At 37.3% G+C, this 19177-nt stretch overlaps 2 protein-coding genes across 2 annotated transcripts; both read right to left on the bottom strand.

Moving 5' to 3' along the window:
* Positions 1-988: 988 nt before the first annotated feature.
* LOC104457247 (cytochrome P450 CYP82D47) lies at positions 989-5835 on the bottom strand. Its single transcript, XM_018862012.2, has 3 exons — positions 4884-5835; positions 2216-2492; positions 989-1592 (listed from the first exon to the last, which is right to left on the bottom strand). Exons 1-3 carry the CDS (start codon positions 5655-5657, stop codon positions 1234-1236), a joined length of 1410 nt encoding a protein of 469 aa, XP_018717557.2. The 5' UTR covers positions 5658-5835; the 3' UTR covers positions 989-1233.
* Positions 5836-7276: 1441 nt separating this feature from the next.
* On the bottom strand, positions 7277-11054 carry LOC104416754 (cytochrome P450 CYP82D47-like). Its single transcript, XM_018860295.2, has 3 exons — positions 9988-11054; positions 8342-8618; positions 7277-7750 (listed from the first exon to the last, which is right to left on the bottom strand). Exons 1-3 carry the CDS (start codon positions 10927-10929, stop codon positions 7392-7394), a joined length of 1578 nt encoding a protein of 525 aa, XP_018715840.2. The 5' UTR covers positions 10930-11054; the 3' UTR covers positions 7277-7391.
* Positions 11055-19177: the final 8123 nt, after the last annotated feature.

A 19177-nucleotide genomic window follows, 5' to 3' on the forward strand; every position in this document is an offset into this window, starting at 1 on the left:
ATCACATCCCATCAAACTTTCCACTTGAAAATACTTTTTATCAGAAACAAAGTCTCTAAGTTTTATTAGTCATTGAAATCACTTAGGGAATGTTTTCTCAACATTTTTAATTGTTCTAAAAATTTAATCTGTTAAATGAAAGCATTATTTCCTTTACATGGCTTAAGCCAGAAGACCTCTAAAACCTAATATCATATGAGATTTTATAAGATTACTGCCAACTACTCTAAAAGTACAGCATACACTGTTGTGACTTTCTTAAAGGTGAACTACCAAAGAAATCTTATGGATTACTAAGAAAAGTTGGTAATTGAAAGAAAAACAAATTATAAATGAATAATAAGATTGTAAATGCATAATACTACCAAATCAACAAGAAAATTGCTGCCGATTTCAAAACTTACAGAGGAAAAACATGTTTCCAAATATTTCTTTACTAAAGAAAATGAGATAAATAAGAAGCATCTAATCAATTAAGTCACACATGGTAATGCTCGTTAACCGAGACTTCATGTTGTTGATATGACCAAAAAAGTATCAGATAAATGGATGTTTGGACTCAACGAACAGAAAATTGAACAATTTCGATTAAGTTTCCAAAACAATATGAACAATACCAATCAACATTTAAAGTATCCAACTAAAATTAACAAGAAGAAACAAAAAAATGTAAAATAGATCAACAACCGACTTGTAATTATTAAAGAAAAAAGAGCCTTACGCTCGTACACCGAACATGCATCTTGCTAATTAAGAATGAATTATGCGATATTCTTGAGCTTTGACAAAATTATAGCATTATTTTTTCGAGAATTACTTTAACACTATCTCCGAATTTCGACCCAAACAAAGTAAAAGCTCGCTTGCCCTGAAAGCAGCTAATTTTTCTCTTCCCGGTCCAATAATTATGAAAAATAAATAAGTAAACCGATCACGTAATTAAAAGATATGCTATCATTGTTTTTTCTCGAAATACTCTCCAACTCCAGTATTGAAACAATTCATAGATGTGACGAAAAGCTGGAAACTAACAACATGACGAAAAGCGCTTACAATAAGTAGATGGATTCTAGTGTAATATAATTGAAAGTCTTTGTTTTGTTCATAATTGCGGTCCTTAGTAGCAACTTAGGTGGGAACATTTACATACAAGTCTGATTTGCAACAGTAAACGGAGCTTGCGGCTCTCCTTATAATAAAGTGCTAACGATAGTCAAGAGACTCCACTTTCTCTTACTCGTCTCTTTCATAAACCTTCTGATCAAGGCGTGGAACGAGCAAAACTTCAAGCGGGCTCGCCTTTAAATTCGTCAAGCCAGGGCCTTCGGTCATGTCCACTGGTTCGCTCGAGACCGTGTCGATTTCGAAACTTTGCAGCAAGCTAGCTAGGGTCAAGTGCATCGTGTGAAGAGCCAACGAGGTTCCGGCACATGACCTCCTCCCCGCACCGAAGGGGATGAGCTCAAAGTTCTGACCTCTCACGTCCACATTCTCATGCGTCGTGAGGAACCTCTCGGGCTCGAACTTCTCCGGGTTGGACCATACGCGTTCATCCCTCTGTATTTTCCAGTAGTTCAACAACAAACGCGTACCTAACCAATGACACTGTATAAGGGCCCTTCTTAAAAAAGTTCAAACACAAGGAAATTTTACATAGATATTAAGGAATGAAAATGCAGGTCAAAGTCACGGAGAAATTTTGTTAAGTTAGGAAGTGGACTTGCCTTTTTGAATCAATTGACAGATTCAAATTCCGAGTTTAAAGACAATAAAGATACAAAGTTCTTGGATTTTGACATAGTACAAAGACTGTGTGACTCAATGTTACACAACTCACATCCATCAAGTTGGCACGAGTAGTTGTGATTTGAAAAAATTACTAATTACCTAAATCAATGGTGATGTACATGGATTTTATAAAAGAAGATATTACAAGCTGTATATTTCAAACTTATTCAAAAACTTTTTGGACAGAATCATGATTGGACCCGACCAGAATCCTACACTTCTTTCACTAGACCCGACCAGAATCCTATGTAACAATGTGGTCCATTCTTGACCCAATGAAAAAAGATATGGACCACATGTTTATTTCACGAATTGGCCTGATTTATCACTTATATTTTAGAGTATTTCATTTCATGCCAAACAGACCTCACTACAAATTAAGGCTGTGGATGCCATCGATTTCAGCTGACATGCAAGGGCCACATACCTGCAGGAATGCGGAAGCCAGCAGAGAAGGTGCACTCTTCCACGGAACTTCTAAGATTGATGATCGAAACCGGTGGATACAAACGCATTGCTTCCTTGATGATGGCTTGGAGGTAGGTCAAGTTCTTCACATCGGACTCTTCCACATGCCTGCTCTTGCCGACATGGGTGTCCAGCTCTTGTTGCGCCTTTTTCAATGCGTGACGGTTGTTCAATAGCAGCGATAGCACCCACGTGGTGCTCACTATCAAAGTGTCGGTCGCAGCTACTATCATGTTCTATATCCAAACGAAAATGGGATCAACTCAAGTTCTTTAGCAAAAAGGTTGGAATATGTCAGATGACGGTAATATGGATTAGATCTAATATGATTTTGACATATCATATCTTCTATTCAGATAATTCAAACAAGGTATTTGTAAACGAACTTAAATCAAACTAGATTTGAATTATCAAAATTTTACATAGATAGCATCTCAAAAAAGGATAGACTTAAAATAAGTTTCTGAATTTTTATTTGCCCTCAAATGGTTGGTAAAGTGGAAAGTGTTTTGGTCCTTTTAGTTTGAAGCCTAATTCATCACCGTACTCCACTTCCAAGAGTATAAATTTGATACCTTTAGGAAGCCCAAATCCAAATCAGTTATCATATCTAATTAGACTGCATTCACTCAAAAGCTTAAAAGTCAATAAATTATGAGTTAATTATAATATATTAATTGCTTTACATTATGTCAATTCTCTTATGTGGGTTTTTTTTTTTCTTTAAACAAAACTCAGTAACGGGGATTATTAGTTAGCTAAAGAAAGAGTCCAAACCTTTTGATCTTCCTAGGCGATTGATTCCTAATTAAGAGGTACCGAGTTGTTTGGCCCTTTGTGCCATTTTCTTTCTACTTTGGATATTTTAGCTGATCTTCAACTAAATCTCCTCCGTCCAGCGGAGAAGAATTCATGGTGATACTGATAGAATCATCGCTATCTTTCGAGCTGCCAAGAGTTCGTCTCTTTCTGTTGAAGAGTAGACAGATTACGATTACGATAAGACGTAAATTTTGATTATTTTCTCAAGTTAAGTGATCAAATCTTCTGGACGAAAGCGAAATGTAATTGCCAGTCAATATTGTCACATTTTGCTTTCGTCCAGAAGATTTGATCACTTTCGTCCAGAAGATTTGATGGGTACCAAGCACTTATGACTATTTTCCTACCATGCATATTTTGTCCTAAACTTTTGTCCTAGATTAGGACAAAATATGAGACATTAATGCAACAAAAGTAAGCCAGACAATGCTTGGTAGGAAAATTGATGGGTACCAATAGGTCACAATATTGTCTTTTTCTAAATCCAATGGTTGTGATCGCTCCTCGAGCACAAAAAATCTGTTTAGGAACATCTCGCATTTGCTTTAGATAAACATACTAAACTACATTTTTTTTGCTAGATATTAAAACTAGGTTACTAAATGATATTTAAAGACCCATTTGCAATCAATGATGTATCTTAGTTTACTATGTTAGTAGACCAATCTTAATATATTTAGCATCACTCTTCATGTCTTGATTTTTACAACTTCCTATAGAGTTTCTTATAGCAACTAAAAATTTATATTGTGTAGGGGTGAGCACGGTTGGGTTGACAGTTTTCACCATGAAAACCGCCCACTGAGGATCAATTTCAAAATATTGAAATCAAGAACCACCCATTGATTTCATGGACTCACTCAGGAACCCGACCATGGTCCAGTTCCCAGGTGGGTTTATGAAACTAGTCCTCAATCCTTACAAATTGTATTCATCAATTAATATTATGTGCACCTAGTTTCTATTTATGCTCTTAAAATAAGCCATTGTCTCTTAATTTCCTACATGATGACAAAGTGCACCGCAACATTTATGATATCTCCAATCAGTCATCTCCTTCCTCTTCGTTTGTTTATTTTGTTTTGGTTAAGAAAGCAAGTAAATTGATTATCGGAATGAAAAAAAAAAAAAAAGTAGGGAGTTAATCTTATCATGCACCCAAGAAACAAAATTAGTTAATAATATCAAATAACTACAAATATACATATATGTACATATATATTTGGTTGAAAAACTAAAAATCATTTGGTAGTTGAGATGAAATTTCTTTTTTTCTATATATATACTAGTCTAGGTGGGTGAGCAATTCCAAGCCTAGACTGGAAACCGGACCGATGCTCACCGGTTCCATTAAATTGGAACCAAGAACTAGATCGGTCACCATGGGAATAGCCAATTCTAGGCTAGGCCCAATCCAGTCTAGTCATGTTTCGGGTGATTCTCAATTCCTTTGCATACACCCCTAATACTAAGCAAATATAAATTAATGATTCTATAAGTCCTAGAAGTAGATAGTTCACACAAGTTTAAATTTCTCTCTATTGCCGGTCCATATCTATTGCAAAATCTTGATATCATCAAACTGTATTTGGAAAAACATGTGAACATTAAATAAGTTTATTATCATTAAATTATAAGTGGATTTTGCCAAAAGTATTATACTTCTGCTGCTTATGGATGAAATGAAAACTCCAACAAAATTGCATTCAGGAAAAATGAAGCATCGGTGAATGCATTAGCATGACCTCAGATCAGCTTTTCTGCACCGTTCTAGTTTCAAGATACCATAAGCTAGAATTACTCACCAAACAAGTTGCCTTAACAACTGTATCCGCATCAAAATCTGAAAACTTCACACCTTCGACGACGTTCAGCATCAAATCCATGAAATCTTGCTCTCCATCACCTCCGGGTTGGGACAACCTCTTCCTTCTATGCTCCTCGAGCCACCCCTGAGCCAAAACATCCAACTCTTTTGCGGTCTTGTTCATCGATCGTTTATAGCCAACTAAGTCCAACCAGCCGAGAGCCGGGATCGCATCTGACAACACGACGACCCCGTATAGATAGAAAAACCTCCTGATTGACCTCTGAAACCTCTTTGCCTCGCTGTCGTCGCAGTCAGCGTTCGAACCACAGTATCTTTTTCCTCCTACCATTTTCATTGACATATTGAGCATCAAATCTCCTAGCCAAGACTTCATTTCCACAAGGACCCCCCTTCTGGGCCTACCCTTTTCGACCCAGGCCTTGAACAAGTCTTTTATCGCTGTCTCGACCTCGAAAGCTCGTATGTGCTTCAGTGAGTCGAGCCGGTGGTTCGAGAGGAGCCCGATGGTCACAATCTTGCGCATCTCTCGCCAGTATTCCCCGTAAGGAGCAAACGCGAACATGGCACCGTTGTAGGTCATGAGTTTTGTGGCAGCAACCATCGGTCGATCGGCAAAGGTCTTGTCGTGGATGGTGTAAAACTCCTTAGCCACTTCCCAACTGCTCACGACGATTGCTCGATGAGAGCCGAATCTTATGGCGAAAATTGGTCCGTACTTGTTGGCCATGGAACCCAACTTTTTGTGCATCAGGTCCTTGCTGAAGAACAGAGGAAGGTGGCCAACGATAGGCCAACCACCTTCGGCTTCAGGCACATCGTGACGGTCTTTGGACGTGTGATCGGTAGAGAGAGATGGGCAGTAGCAGGGCCAAGGTTGAGATCAAAATTATCAGCAATTCAATGAGAATTGGCATGATGAATGATTCCTGAAGTATAGCAGCAGAGAGTTTATCTAGAAAGTTGTCCTTTTAGGAGTCCAGTTGCTGCTTTCCGGGTAGTTTCTGGTGGAAAAGATTGGCTGTGTGGAATTTTAAGTCCAGTGGACATACTTATATTGTAAACAACTCCTTGTCTTTTTCTGGATTTTTGGTGCTGCAAAAAATAAGGGTTCAGATGTAATAATAAACAGAGCAAGGAAATCGATTGGGGAAAGCAATACAAGATTCCACAATAAATCATGTAATGCAATGGATGTAATCAATTCGTTCAAATACTTTCAATATTTTTCAGTCACCAATTACATCTAATAATTCACAAAGTATTTAACTTTGCCAATTTATCACGAAACAATCTCTCAATTTGATAAATCAATTACAAAAAAATTTCGGTCAAAACACCTTTCAAATTGTGCCTATATAAACATGATGAAGCTTGCATTTGTCAGATTTTGTGGGGCTATTGCCAATTATTTTAAAATTTTAAGTTGTTAGATGAAAGTGTAATTTAAATAATCTAATACTACTCCTTACATATAGGTTGTACAAGACCTCTAGAACCTCATGACATGTAAGATTTTGTAGGACTACTGTCAATTTCTCCAAAAGTACAACATACTGTCACAACTTCCTAAAAGGTGAACTACTAAAGGAAGCCAATGGATTACTAAGAAAAGTTGATAATTAAAAGAAAAATAAACCATAAATGAATAATAAGATTGTAAATGCATAATACAAGCAAATCAATAACAAAATTGCTACCGATGTCAAAAAACTTAAAGAGGAAATCATGTTTCCAAATATTTATTTATTAAGAAAATGAGATATAAATAAAAAGTATTTAATCAATTAAGTCACAAGGGGCAATGCTAGTTAATCGAGACCTCATGTTGTTGATATGACCGTAAAAATTATCAGATGAATGGATGTTCGGACACATTGAACAGAAAAAAATAACAATTGCCATGAACGTCGTTAAGCAATACGAACAATACCCATCAACATTTAATGTATCCGACTGAAAATCAACAAGAGTAAAAAAATGTAAAATAGATGAACAACCGACTTATATTTACACTGGGCATGCATCTTGCTAATTAAGAATGAATTATACAATATTCTTGAGTTTTGACTAAATTAAAGCATTTTGTTTCGAAAATTACTTTAAAACTGTCTTCGCCTTTCGACCCATAGAAAGTAAAAGCTCGCTTGCCCTTAAGGCAGCTAATTTTTCTCTTCTTAATCCAATAACTATGAAAAATAAATAAGTAAATCTATTACATACTGGAAAGAGACGCTATGATTGCTTTTCACGAATACTGTCCAACATCAATATTGAAACAATTCATAGATATGATGAAAAATTGGAAACTAACAATATGACTAAAAACGATTATAATAAGTCTTTGTTTTATTCCTAATTGCAGTCCTTAGTAGCCCCTTAGGTGGGAACATTTACATTCAAGTCTGATTTGCCACAGAAAATAGATCTCGTGGCTCTCCTCACAAAATAAAGTACTTACTATAGTCAAAGACTACAAATTCTCTTACTCCTCTCTTTCATAAACCTTCTGATCAAGGCGTGGAACGAGCACAACTTCAAGTGGGCTCGCCTTCAAATTCAACAAGCCAGGGCTCTCGGTCATGTCCACTGGTTCGCCGGAGACCGTGTCAATTTTGAAACTTTGCAGCAAGCTAGCCAGGGTCAAGTGCATTGTGTGAAGAGCCAGCGAGGTTCCAGCGCATGACCTCCTCCCCGCGCCGAAGGGGATGAGCTCGAAGTTCTGACCTCTCACATCCACATTCTCATGCGTCGTGAGGAACCTCTCGGGCTCGAACCTGTCCGGGTTGGACCATACGCGCTCATCCCTCTGTATTTTCCAGGCGTTCAACAGCAAACGCGTACCTATCCAGTGAAGCAGAATAAGGGCTTTTCTAGAAAATGTGCAAACACAAGGAAATTTTACATAGATATCAGGGAACGAAGGTGCAAGTCAACGGCACATAGTAATCTTGGCAAGTTGAAAAGTGGACTTGCCCTCTGAATCAATTAACAGATTCGAATTCCGACTTTAAAGAAAAGATATAAAAGTTTTTGGATTTTGACATAGTACAAAGACTCTGTAACTCATTGTTACGCAACTCACATTCATCGTGTTGGCGCAAGTATTGTGATTTGAAAATTAACTAATTATCCAAAACAACAGTGATGAATATGGATTGTATAAAAGAATATTTGAAAGGTTGTTTAACACTAACCCAAGAACTTTTCGACAAAATCGTGATAAGCATATGGTCCACACTACTTCTGCTAGACCCGACTATGATGATCCTGTGTAACAACGCAGTCCATTCGTCACCCCGTGGATCGCATGTTTATTTCAGGCCTGGTTTATCACTTCAATTTTACAATACGTTTTTTAATGTGAAAGAGACTGCACTATATATCAAGGTCCCATATGCTATCGATTTCTGCTGACGAGCAAAGGCCACATACCTGCAGGAATGCGGAAGCCGACAGAGAAGGTGCATTCTTCCATGGAACTTTTAAGACCGTTGACCGGAACCGGTGGATACAAACGCAATGTTTCCTTGACGATAGCTTGGAGGTAGATCAAGTTCTTCACATCGGACTCTTCCACATGCCTTCTCTTGCCGACATGGGCGTCCAACTCTTGTTGTGCTTTTTCCAATGCATGGGGATTGTTCATTAGTAGTGATAGCGCCCATGTAATCGCCACTATCAAAGTGTCGGTCCCTGCTATTATAATGTTCTATATTCAAAAGGAATTGGCATTAACACGACAGGTTTGGAAAAGATGTTAGATGTCATATGATGGTGTCATGGATTAGATATAATATGATTTTGATATATCATATCTTCTATTCGAATGATTTAAACAAATTACTTATAAATGAACTTAAATCGAATAGATCCAAAGGATCAAAATTGCACACAGTTAGCATCTTGAGTAAGAAGAGATTTAAGATAAGTTTATGAATTTTTTTATTTAACCTCAAATGGTTGCTAAAATGGTTAGTGTTTTCATCCTTTAGTTTGATTTCATCACTTTAGTCCACTTCTGAGAGTATAAAATCTCTTGATATGTGGAACAGGGAGCTGTTAAGAGTGTGTGGTAGAAATTCAATATTTTTATCAAGTAAATTGCCAAAAGAGGATCTAAGTCCAAGCTTATCATCAAATTCAATTGGATTTACATTCACTCAAAAATTTAATCCTTTAAATTTTTTATTAACTAAAATATATCAGTTGCTTCACATTACTAATTTTTTCATGTCGAACTTTTTAAATATAACTCTAACAAGATTTTATCTCTATGTTAAAGAGTAGGTAGATATAGTTACAGGATAGCAAATAGGTTACATTATAACATTAGTAAAACAAAAGTAAGCAAAATAGTGGTAGGTAGGAAAAATCATTTACAAGGGTACCGAAAGGTCATGATATTGTCTTTTCCTAAATCTTATGGTTGCGATTGCTCCTCGAGCCAAAAAAAAAAAAAAAAAAATCATTCAAGAGTATCTAGTATTTGTCCTAGATAAACATACTAAAAATGCATTTTTTTTTGTTTTGAAAGATACTAAAACTCAATTATTAATGATGTACAGTCTTTTATTGGATTTAAATGAAATACAAGCCTCTTTTTTAAAGCGGTATATCTTAGTTTATTATGTTAGTAAACTGATCCTAAAATATCTAGTATCACTCTTTATGTCTCTATGTTTATAACTTCCTGCGGAGTTTCTGACAGCAACAAAATATTTATATCGACTAGATCGAAACTAATGATTTCCAAAAGTGATAGTAAGACAAATTTATATGTTTCTCTATCGCCAGCCCACATCTAGTGCAAAATCTTGATGTGATTAAACTGTATTTAAGAAAACGTGTGAACATGAAATTAGTTTATTATCATTAAATTATAAGCGGATGCTAAAAGTACTATATTTTTGCTGCTTATGGATGAAATGACAACTCCAACAAAATTGCATTCATGAAAATGCTTGAAGTTTTCAAGTATGGATGGGGGAGAAGCATTCGTGAATGCGTTAACGTGACTGCAGATCAACTTTTATGCACAGAAATCTAGTTTAAAAACATTATAAGGTAGAATCACTCACCAAACAAGTTGCCTTAATAACCGTATCGGCGTCAAAATCTGAAAACTTCACACCTTCGATGACGTTCAGCATCAAATCCATGAAATCTTGCTCTCTATCGCCTCCGGGGCAGGACAATCTCTTCCTCCTATGCTCCTCTAGCCACCCCTGAGCCAAAACATCCAACTCTTTCGCGGTCTCGTTCATCGATCGTTTATAACCACCTAAGTCCAACCAGCCTAGAGATGAGATTGCATCCGACAGCGTGACGACTCCAAATAGATCGAAAAACTTCCTGATTGACCTTTGGCACCTCCTTGCCTCGGTGTCGTCACAGTCAGCGCTCGAACCGCAGTATCTCTTCCCTCCTACCATTTTCACAGATATATTGAGTATCAAATCTCCTAGCCAAGATTTTATTTCCATCAGGATCCCACTTCTGGGCCTACCCTTTTCGATCCAGGCCTTGAACAATTCTTTTATCGCTGTCTCGACCTCGAAAGCACGTATGCGCTTCAGCGAGTCAAGCCGGTGCCTTGAGAGGAGCTCAATCGTCGCGATCTTGCGCATCTCTCGCCAACATTCCCCATAAGGAGCGAACCCAAACATGGCACCGTTGTAACACATGAGTTTTGTAGCTGTGATCATTGGTCGATCGGCGAAGGCCTTGTCGTGAACAGTGAAACACTCCTTAGCCACTTCCCAACTGCTCACGACAATTGCTCGATGAGAGCCTAATCTTACGGCGAAAATTGGTCCGTACTTATCGGCCATGGAACCCAACTTTTTGTGCATCAAGTCCTTGCTGCTGAACAGAGGAAGGTGGCCAACGATAGGCCATCCGCCTTCAGCTTCGGGCACACTGTGACGGTCTTTGGACATGCATGATCGGTAGAGGGAAATGGGCAATAGCAGGGCCAAGGTTGAGATCAAAATTATCAGCAATTCAATCAGAATTGGCATGATGAATTGTTCCTGAAGTATAGCAGCACAGGGGTTATCTAGAAAATTTTCCTTTCAGGAGTTCAGTTGCTGCTTTCCAGCATGTCTATAAAATCATGCGTCCCTTAAGTCTAATCGATTTCAGACAATCCTCAACTCTTTTATACGGGTAATCAGAATTGCACCCAAACCAGATTTCCTTAAATTTAATGGCCATAAGAACTTGCAAAGAGGATGTCCATCAGAACGGTCCAATGGGGTGGGAACCAATGTGCAATCACAGAACTGACTTTGGGTTGGACACCACGTCATTTGGAGATAAGATTTGCCGGAGCTGGAAACTGCCAAGGGAAATATAAAACAAAAATCCAACCAAGAGGCTCATCAAGCCGAGGCCACATGGAGAGACGCTGACAAATGGCGTTCATCCGAGGAGACCAGACACTTGCCCGGCAAAGATATTAAATTGCACACATTCTGCTAAAGTCAAGAAATCTCATTGGATCCTACTCGCTTCATTCGGTCAAGGACGAGGCTGAAATGTTCAAAGAGGACAGTCGACCGTTGAAAATAACGTGCCTAGAGTCCCACCCCTCGAGAGCTCTTCTCCTGTTACAACCCTTGAGCCTTTTAAATGCCTACTCATAACTCACAGCCCAATAGTTCAAGTCACTCATACATAGGTTCCTCTTATTTGTCAATTTACTATGACAATGCGATAGAATTCTCAATTATTAAACCACGGTTTCATACTTACTTAAACTTTTAGAATAGTCAATAATGCCCCCATAAAATCTCACATAATATCAGAGTTCTGAGTTCGAATATATCTATACTCTTATTTACCTTCCCAATTATATATTTTCATGCTTAGAACCAGCAAAAATAGACCAGACTAAGCATGAATCTAATGGCTTAAACTTAAATGGATTAGCAAATTGCTCATGGCTTAAACTTAAATGGATTCGCAAATTGCAATTCCAAAATAACATTATGTATTGAGACATAGTTAATGGACCATATGTTTTTTTTCCCCTTTTAAGTATTAGAAAAAAAAAAAAAACTTAGTCTGACTCCAACTTAAATTAGAAAAGTCGATATCTTTATTTTACTCTGAAACTTAGCGCACTGTGGACTTCCTTTTTTAATTTCTAAATTCATCTGTCCATTGTATAAAGGCCAGACATCTCAAGCAAGAAATCTCCTATGTAAATTCGGACTTTCACTTACAGGCTCAAACTTGAGATATAGAATAGCACTGTGGCTGTGTTTGGTAACATAAATTTGAGTCTAGATAAGACAATTTATTATCTCATCTACTGTTTGAGAACACCCTCTGAACTAGATAAATCAAGATACGTCTGAACAAAATGGCAAATAAGAAATCAGGAGTAGGAGGCGGGATATATTGATTTGGATAAGAAAAAATTAAAAAAATTAAGAAGAAGAACAACAACCTATTATCTTATCTTGTGATGATCGATGCTACCAGTGATAGCCATGGTGGCGCAGCGCGATCTCTCCGGCGAGTGAGTTGCACCGGTTGAAGAGCTCGTTGGAATAGCTCTGACTCATCGGATTGCATTGCGACCGTTGATTTCTCATCAAAACCAGAGGCACGGAAACACCTGCGGTTGGCTTGTGTCGCCGAACTCGGATTTGAATCTCTTGACGAGATTAATATCGGTGCTCATTTGGCAATCACTCTGATTTTATTGCGCTGGACGACCGTGACAATTGACCTTGCAGCTAGCGGTCGCCCAAAATTCCCTCGCCTCGTCTCTCTATCGCGGTCTCAGATCTACGGTGAGTCACGGTCCTTAAGCGACACCTCCATCTCCCCAAATCGCCACCACCGCCATGATTCCCCAATCTAGGGTGTTTCGGTTGCAATTCATGCGCACTCTTGAAAAGGTTGTTTGGAATTTCCTGAAGTCGTCCTTCTTCTTTTGAGCGACTGTGTGAGCACTCTTGATAACAGAAAGTGACGGCCCTAATTCTTCTTCCAAAATATTGTATTTTTTTCAAGGATTACAATCTTTGTGTTCTAATTTTCAGTTTTTAATTGAATTTATTTATTATTTTCCAATCTTAAGTATACCCACCACTTGATAGGATAAAATATGTCCACCTTTACTACCCGGAAAGATTTTTTCATCCCATTTTATCTTATCCTATCCCAATCCTTTTGCCAAAAACCACACACAGCCTTTGAGTGTTCAGTAACAAAAGCCAAAATTCAGCCTCAGACTAAGCAAATTAACCATTGCCCAGCCCCTAAATAGCTGCCGACTATTTATGTAAAGCTGCTGTAGCGTGATGATCATCACTTCCCAAACTGCTTGTTCTTATTGTAAGCCGTGAAAACAGCCGTCAAGATTGCCATAACTAGAACCAAGGACAGATAATTGAGTAAAAGAGATTTGCGTACCTAATTTAGAATTTATCATTCTTAATATGGAGCTACAACGATGCAAAGCTCAATCGCTTCTCTATTACTCTATATAATACTAGCTCAATAATACGTTCGGTTGTCCAGATTTCTAATCAAAATAGGACTACATATGACAGAATATGAACTCCAAAAATTTTGCTATATCATATCCATTATTTGGTGAATCACAATAGTAAATTTGGACATGTTTACATCATATCATATATATTATTTTATATAAACAGCAAATCGATATCAATAAACCTAAAAGTTGCACAAAGATGCTAAAAATCTCTTACAAAGACTCTTGCCTACTTCATTTTTATTGCTTTTCTTTTTCCCTCTCTTGTTAATTTTTTTTTTTTTTTCTTTTCTCCCTTCCACCATTCTCTAATAAAATTTTATTAAATAATAAACTATACTAACATACCTAAATTACCTCAAATATGTAATAAATATAAATATATTTATATACAAAGTTTATATTAGAAGATAGAATCAAATTCAGATATATAAGTAAAAATGATATTAAATTAGAATAACCAAATTGTTATAATTTATTATTATTTTGAATTTCTTATATTAGAATTAAAATATTATGTATAATGAAATATAATTTTAATTTTATTAATCTAAGAAGTTTGTTATTTAGAGAAAATAACTTTCATATAATAGATTTTTGGAAATCATATCCACATTTATCTCACATCTCACATAAAATAATTATATACGAGTTATATCCTTCTTATATCTAATTTTATTCTATTCGAGCAAGTACCAAACGTAACATGGGATAAATCATATCTTAAATTTTATCCTAACTGCCAAATGCAACCTTAGCATTTAGAAATCACTCCTTATGTACGGATATTTGCATGTAAGGGTTAGATAAAAGACTCGAACACTATTTATAGAGTTTTAAGGCATAAATCCTCTCATTATAGGTCAGGCTTTTCTTGGCCCATACTAGCCAAATCTATAATAGACTAATTAAGAATCTTTATATCTCATCTTATTAAACCAATTCCGTAAAACGATAAATTATAATATCAAATAATGTAACCCACATCGAAAAAACTCTTATACTTGCTAACTGCTTAATTATATTGATCATGTGCAACGAATTACACGAGGAGTTGGGTGCACTTCACTGTACAAGCTGATGATTCCCCTCATTTCAAGAGCTTTTTGTATGCAAAATTGCCACAAACTATAGCTGCCTCAGATTGTGCATGAGTCATATAAGTACTTGGCTTTGGTTCTGTTTAGTTCTCTGATAGATGCATGCATTCAAATCTTGTCTTGATCAAGGAGAGATGCTCTTCTTCCGGATAATGTAACTATGATCTGAAGTTGTAGGAATCTTTGATTTTTATTTGGATTTGACACACATCCTCCGATTCATCCTATGCGTTGCCAAAATGAACACGGAAAGACATAGACCACCGCAAAAACTAGCTTCAAGCGAATCTGTGCAAAATTACTCAAAACTGCTTCTTCCCCTGAAGAGATCTTCAGTATGTACTCTGTTTAGTTCTCTGATAGATGCATGCATTCAAATCTTGTCTTGATCAAGGAGAGATGCTCTTCTTCCGGATAATGTAACTATGATCTGAAGTTGTAGGAATCTTTGATTTTTATTTGGATTTGACACATCCTCCGATTCATCCTATGCGTTGCCAAAATGAACACGGAAAGACATAGACCACCGCAAAAACTAGCTTCAAGCGAATCTGTGCAAAATTACTCAAAACTGCTTCTTCCCCTGAAGAGATCTTCAGTATGTACTCTGTTTGGTGACCCATCATCTGTATCTTCCCTGAAGTGCGTTCGACATATTCACAGAAAACAGAGAGCTACAGCCTATCTTATCTCATTGCTGGTACGAGAGATACTCTGAAATTCTCGTAATTAGACACCAAAGAAAGGCACTCTGAAATTGTCACACCCCGATTCTCAAGAAAAAGGGGCATGACACGGCCGCCCTTTTACCAAAGGACGCAGCCTCAACATAACCAAAATTCAACCCGATATCAACATATATACATCCACATATATATATTTGACAAAAAGGGGCACTTGGTTACAATATCTATATCAGAGTATATCTATAATCACAAACATCAAAACATAAACCTTCTACAAAGACTAACTTATAAACTTATGAACTATGCATAAGCCATACCCAAAATTTCCACCACAAAAGTCCTCCCCAAACGAACGCTCACGCCTATTCGTGACTCGCTAAAGAACCTGAAAAACAAGTATAAGAAAGGAGTGAGCTACTACGGCTCAGTGAGTAACACATTTCTTCTAAGCGGATCGAGAAATCACTATGCACATTTAAAACATAACTCAAATACATAATCATAACTCAAATACCAAAATACCAATGATCCAGTCCATTAGTCAATCTCATAAAACATGCATCAATGGTCTATTCCATTGATTAATCTCATCAAGTTACATCGATGGTCCATTCCATCGATTAAACTCAAATCACACGTCAATGGTTCACTCCATTGATCAATTCATGCTCAAATGTCTAGCCATGGTCACGCGTAACGCCCGTGACAAGACAACCAAGATTCCCCCCTTGGCAAGGTCTCCACATATTATTAGCCGGTGGCTCGGCCCACAAGGATATCCTAGAATAGTATGCGCATACCCACACCCCTCAGGGTCCATAGAGACATTGAGCACAATAACAACTCGAAAGAGAATCATATCACAATATCCAGTAATCCAACATTAGAAAGAAAATCATATCACAACTCGAAATTTGATATATAAATATCAAAGCATTCTCCAAAACATTTCAAGATTCTTTCACAAAGAATTTCATAAATCCTTTTTCAAACAACTATTCAAATCGAAGTCGGAATATAACTCCCTTCGAATAACAAAAATATTAGTAATAGCTCGATCCTGTTTAATTCAACAAAACATGCTTTTTATCAACTCATGGAATATATAATCCATCACGTTTCTCAAAACATGAGTTTAAAATACAAAGAAGAAATAGTGTCACTCACCTGGGAAAAAGCCAAAAATCAACTACGACGCTCACACGAACCAACGCATCGGATTCCTAACAATTAACGGAAAAAATATTAAAAAGCCGAGTAAAAATGATATTCTTATAACGACTCACCTATACTAGGCCTATTAGTCGATAAATGACACCTATGCGCCCCAAAAGCTCACAATTTACCATAAACCCATCATTTTCAGCTAGGCGCGGCCCATGCGCCAACTTCGTCACACCATAAATCCCTCCACAAAATTCCGTTTCAAGCCGTCTTATAGTCTTTAGAAAGCTCTCTTAACGTACAACAACAACCCCAACTCAGCCACCCCAAAACAGTACCGGAAATAACAAAAAAAGAGACTCGAAGCCACTGTTCGCTACAGTATCAGATTGTGCCTCCAACTTCAAAATTCCGTTCCGAACAAACCGCAAGCTCAAATCACGATCCAAAAGATGCTATAGCTTCACAACATCCCAAAGTACCATTTCTGAAAAATTTACAGCTTAACGACTAAAAAATTGGGCTTCGCCACACAAATACCCAAGAAATCCGAATTTCGAGCCCTAATTGCGGCAATCGCTTCAAGCAAGTGATTAAAGGCTTCAATTTCTTACCGGCCTTGCAAAACACACTTGAGTCGGCTTGATGAGGCGTCCGGGTCACGAGCGTGCCAAAATTTTTCCCATTTTCCCTTTTTCCTTTCTCTTCTTTCTCTCTTCTCCCTATTTTGCGTTTCCCCTGCTTCTGCCGATATTCTTCTCTTTCTCTCCCTCTTTCTCTCTTTTAAACTCAGCCGAAGCTTCTTCCACTTTCCTTCAGCCTCCTTTTTTGACTTTTCAACATTTTCTTTTCTCTTCTTTTATTTTATTTCCTTACTTTAAAGCCCATATATTACAGAAATTCTATCATAGTCATTTGACATCATACTTACATCCCGAGCACAAGAAAGGTAGACCTGTCTGAAATGAGTTTGAAATGTTATGGCCTAAATCAAGAGCGTACTAAAATCTAAAACATTCATTTGAACTATCTCCTCGAATCTTATTTCAGCATTTCCATTTGCTAAAGCCTCACTCAGTCGATATTTGTGTGAACGGACACCTTAAACACGATTTCTTCGTCATCAATCAACTCAAACAAACAAATATCTCCAGACTGCAGATTACTGCTCTTCGCAAAAGATGTTCCAACCTTCATAGAACCCTCCCTAGAAAATTGGACGCGCAGGCAACCTCACTGGCCACGATCGATCTGCATACTGAAGCTTCGTGTTTTGCTTCCCAGTTTTGATGTAACTCTCAACGAATTGGCAAGGTATGCGCTGAAGAAAATTAAAGAGAAATTAAGATGATAGCTGCATAATAAAAAATAATTGTTCGCATGGAATTTATCTTCATCCGCAATCACAATAACATAAACCAAAGTCTTTGAATCTAGTAAAGATGCAAACATATGACCCTTTCTAAAAGAAAAACAGCTTATTCGGAAAACGCCCTTTTCTTCCTAAAATCTATCTTGGTTTAATTTGATGATAGCCATGGAGATAATTGTTGTTGATGGTTAATTTAGCCAATCCGATCGGTCTTCTTGTGAATAAGCTTTTTTCTATTCCCAATTTTCTACAATTATTTTGTTAATTAAACAATAAATAAAAGAAAAGGCCTGTGCGGCCGGAAAATGAATGCTATAGTCTATAAGAATGGCCAATCAAAATTCATTAAAGTTAAATAGTGTCCTGAACCTACCAAATACCGGGGATTCCTGAGAGAATTCGATGTGAGAACCACTTTGAAGCAAGCATGAACCACCCCATTCACATTTATGTGATACGGAGTCTCTTCTGCATCCTTTTCAGGTTCCATTACAGAATCGGAATCTTCATGCTTGAGATTTGATCCTAATGAGTGCAACCCGCCATGCTCTTCGCCGCGCATGCTTCCTGTAGGATTATTTTTATTTATCGGAGTGGACTCGCCGCATTTGCGCTTCCTAGCGAACGACAGGGCCTGAGCGAATCCGTATGCCCTCACGGAGAATTCGGAGACTCCATTGAACCTGAAGACCAGGAAGTCTCCGAACTGCAACGAATTGTCCTGAGCAAATGCTTTCCAACCTCTTGTGAAGAACAAGCCATTCTAGACCTTCTTGATGTTCACGTGCCAAAATCTTCCGGCACAATTTATTAGCTTGAACTTTTGGGTGTCCTTAGTTGTTGCAGAAATACACAAAAAGATGCACCAATCGAAGCACAAGTAGTAAAGGATGAAAAGAAAATTGAAATCACACGAGACGCAAGATTTACGTGGAAAATCTAGAAAGGGGAAAATCACGGGGAGAGAGAGGGGTTTCACTATCTTCAACAGAGAGTATAAGAGTACAATCTAAATACTCAAAAAACCACTTGGTGAGCCACAAGATCTATATATCCAAGAAGAATATGAGAAAAAAATAAAACAAGAAATAATATGGAGGCTAGGGTTGGAGATGTGTTATAGAACACATTCATTTTATAGTCTTCCTTCAAAATAAAATAAAATAAAATAAATGTGTATGGTCTAAAATACTTGTGATATCCCGAAATTTGACCCGTATTTCAAAATATATTAAATGATTATTTTATTGATGCACTTATGGTTATTTTAATTTGAACTAATCACTCACAAGTTAACAAATCTATTGGATGATGCAGTACAGGGTTAAAATGCGAAAGATTAGAGAATTATGTTAGGGATCGACCACGCAACCATAAAGATCGACAGGGGCCAATACTACGCTATTATAAGTCAATTAACAAACGTATATA

The sequence above is a fragment of the Eucalyptus grandis genome, chromosome 8 (assembly GCF_016545825.1).
Source record: "Eucalyptus grandis isolate ANBG69807.140 chromosome 8, ASM1654582v1, whole genome shotgun sequence".
NCBI lineage: Eukaryota > Viridiplantae > Streptophyta > Magnoliopsida > Myrtales > Myrtaceae > Eucalyptus > Eucalyptus grandis.

Excerpts from the sequence above, each read along its gene's own strand:
- LOC104416754 (XM_018860295.2), bottom strand. The coding sequence starts at position 10,929 with ATGCCAATTCTGATTGAATTGCTGATAATTTTGATCTCAACCTTGGCC. Across the intron at positions 8,619-9,987 it reads TTATTAAGGCAACTTGTTTG|AACATTATAATAGCAGGGAC; the intron begins GTGAGTGATTCT and ends TTTTGAATATAG. Across the intron at positions 7,751-8,341 it reads CGGCTTCCGCATTCCTGCAG|GTACGCGTTTGCTGTTGAAC; the intron begins GTATGTGGCCTT and ends TTCACTGGATAG.
- LOC104457247 (XM_018862012.2), bottom strand. The coding sequence starts at position 5,657 with ATGCACAAAAAGTTGGGTTCCATGGCCAACAAGTACGGACCAATTTTC. Across the intron at positions 2,493-4,883 it reads TTGTTAAGGCAACTTGTTTG|AACATGATAGTAGCTGCGAC; the intron begins GTGAGTAATTCT and ends GTTTGGATATAG. Across the intron at positions 1,593-2,215 it reads TGGCTTCCGCATTCCTGCAG|GTACGCGTTTGTTGTTGAAC; the intron begins GTATGTGGCCCT and ends GTCATTGGTTAG.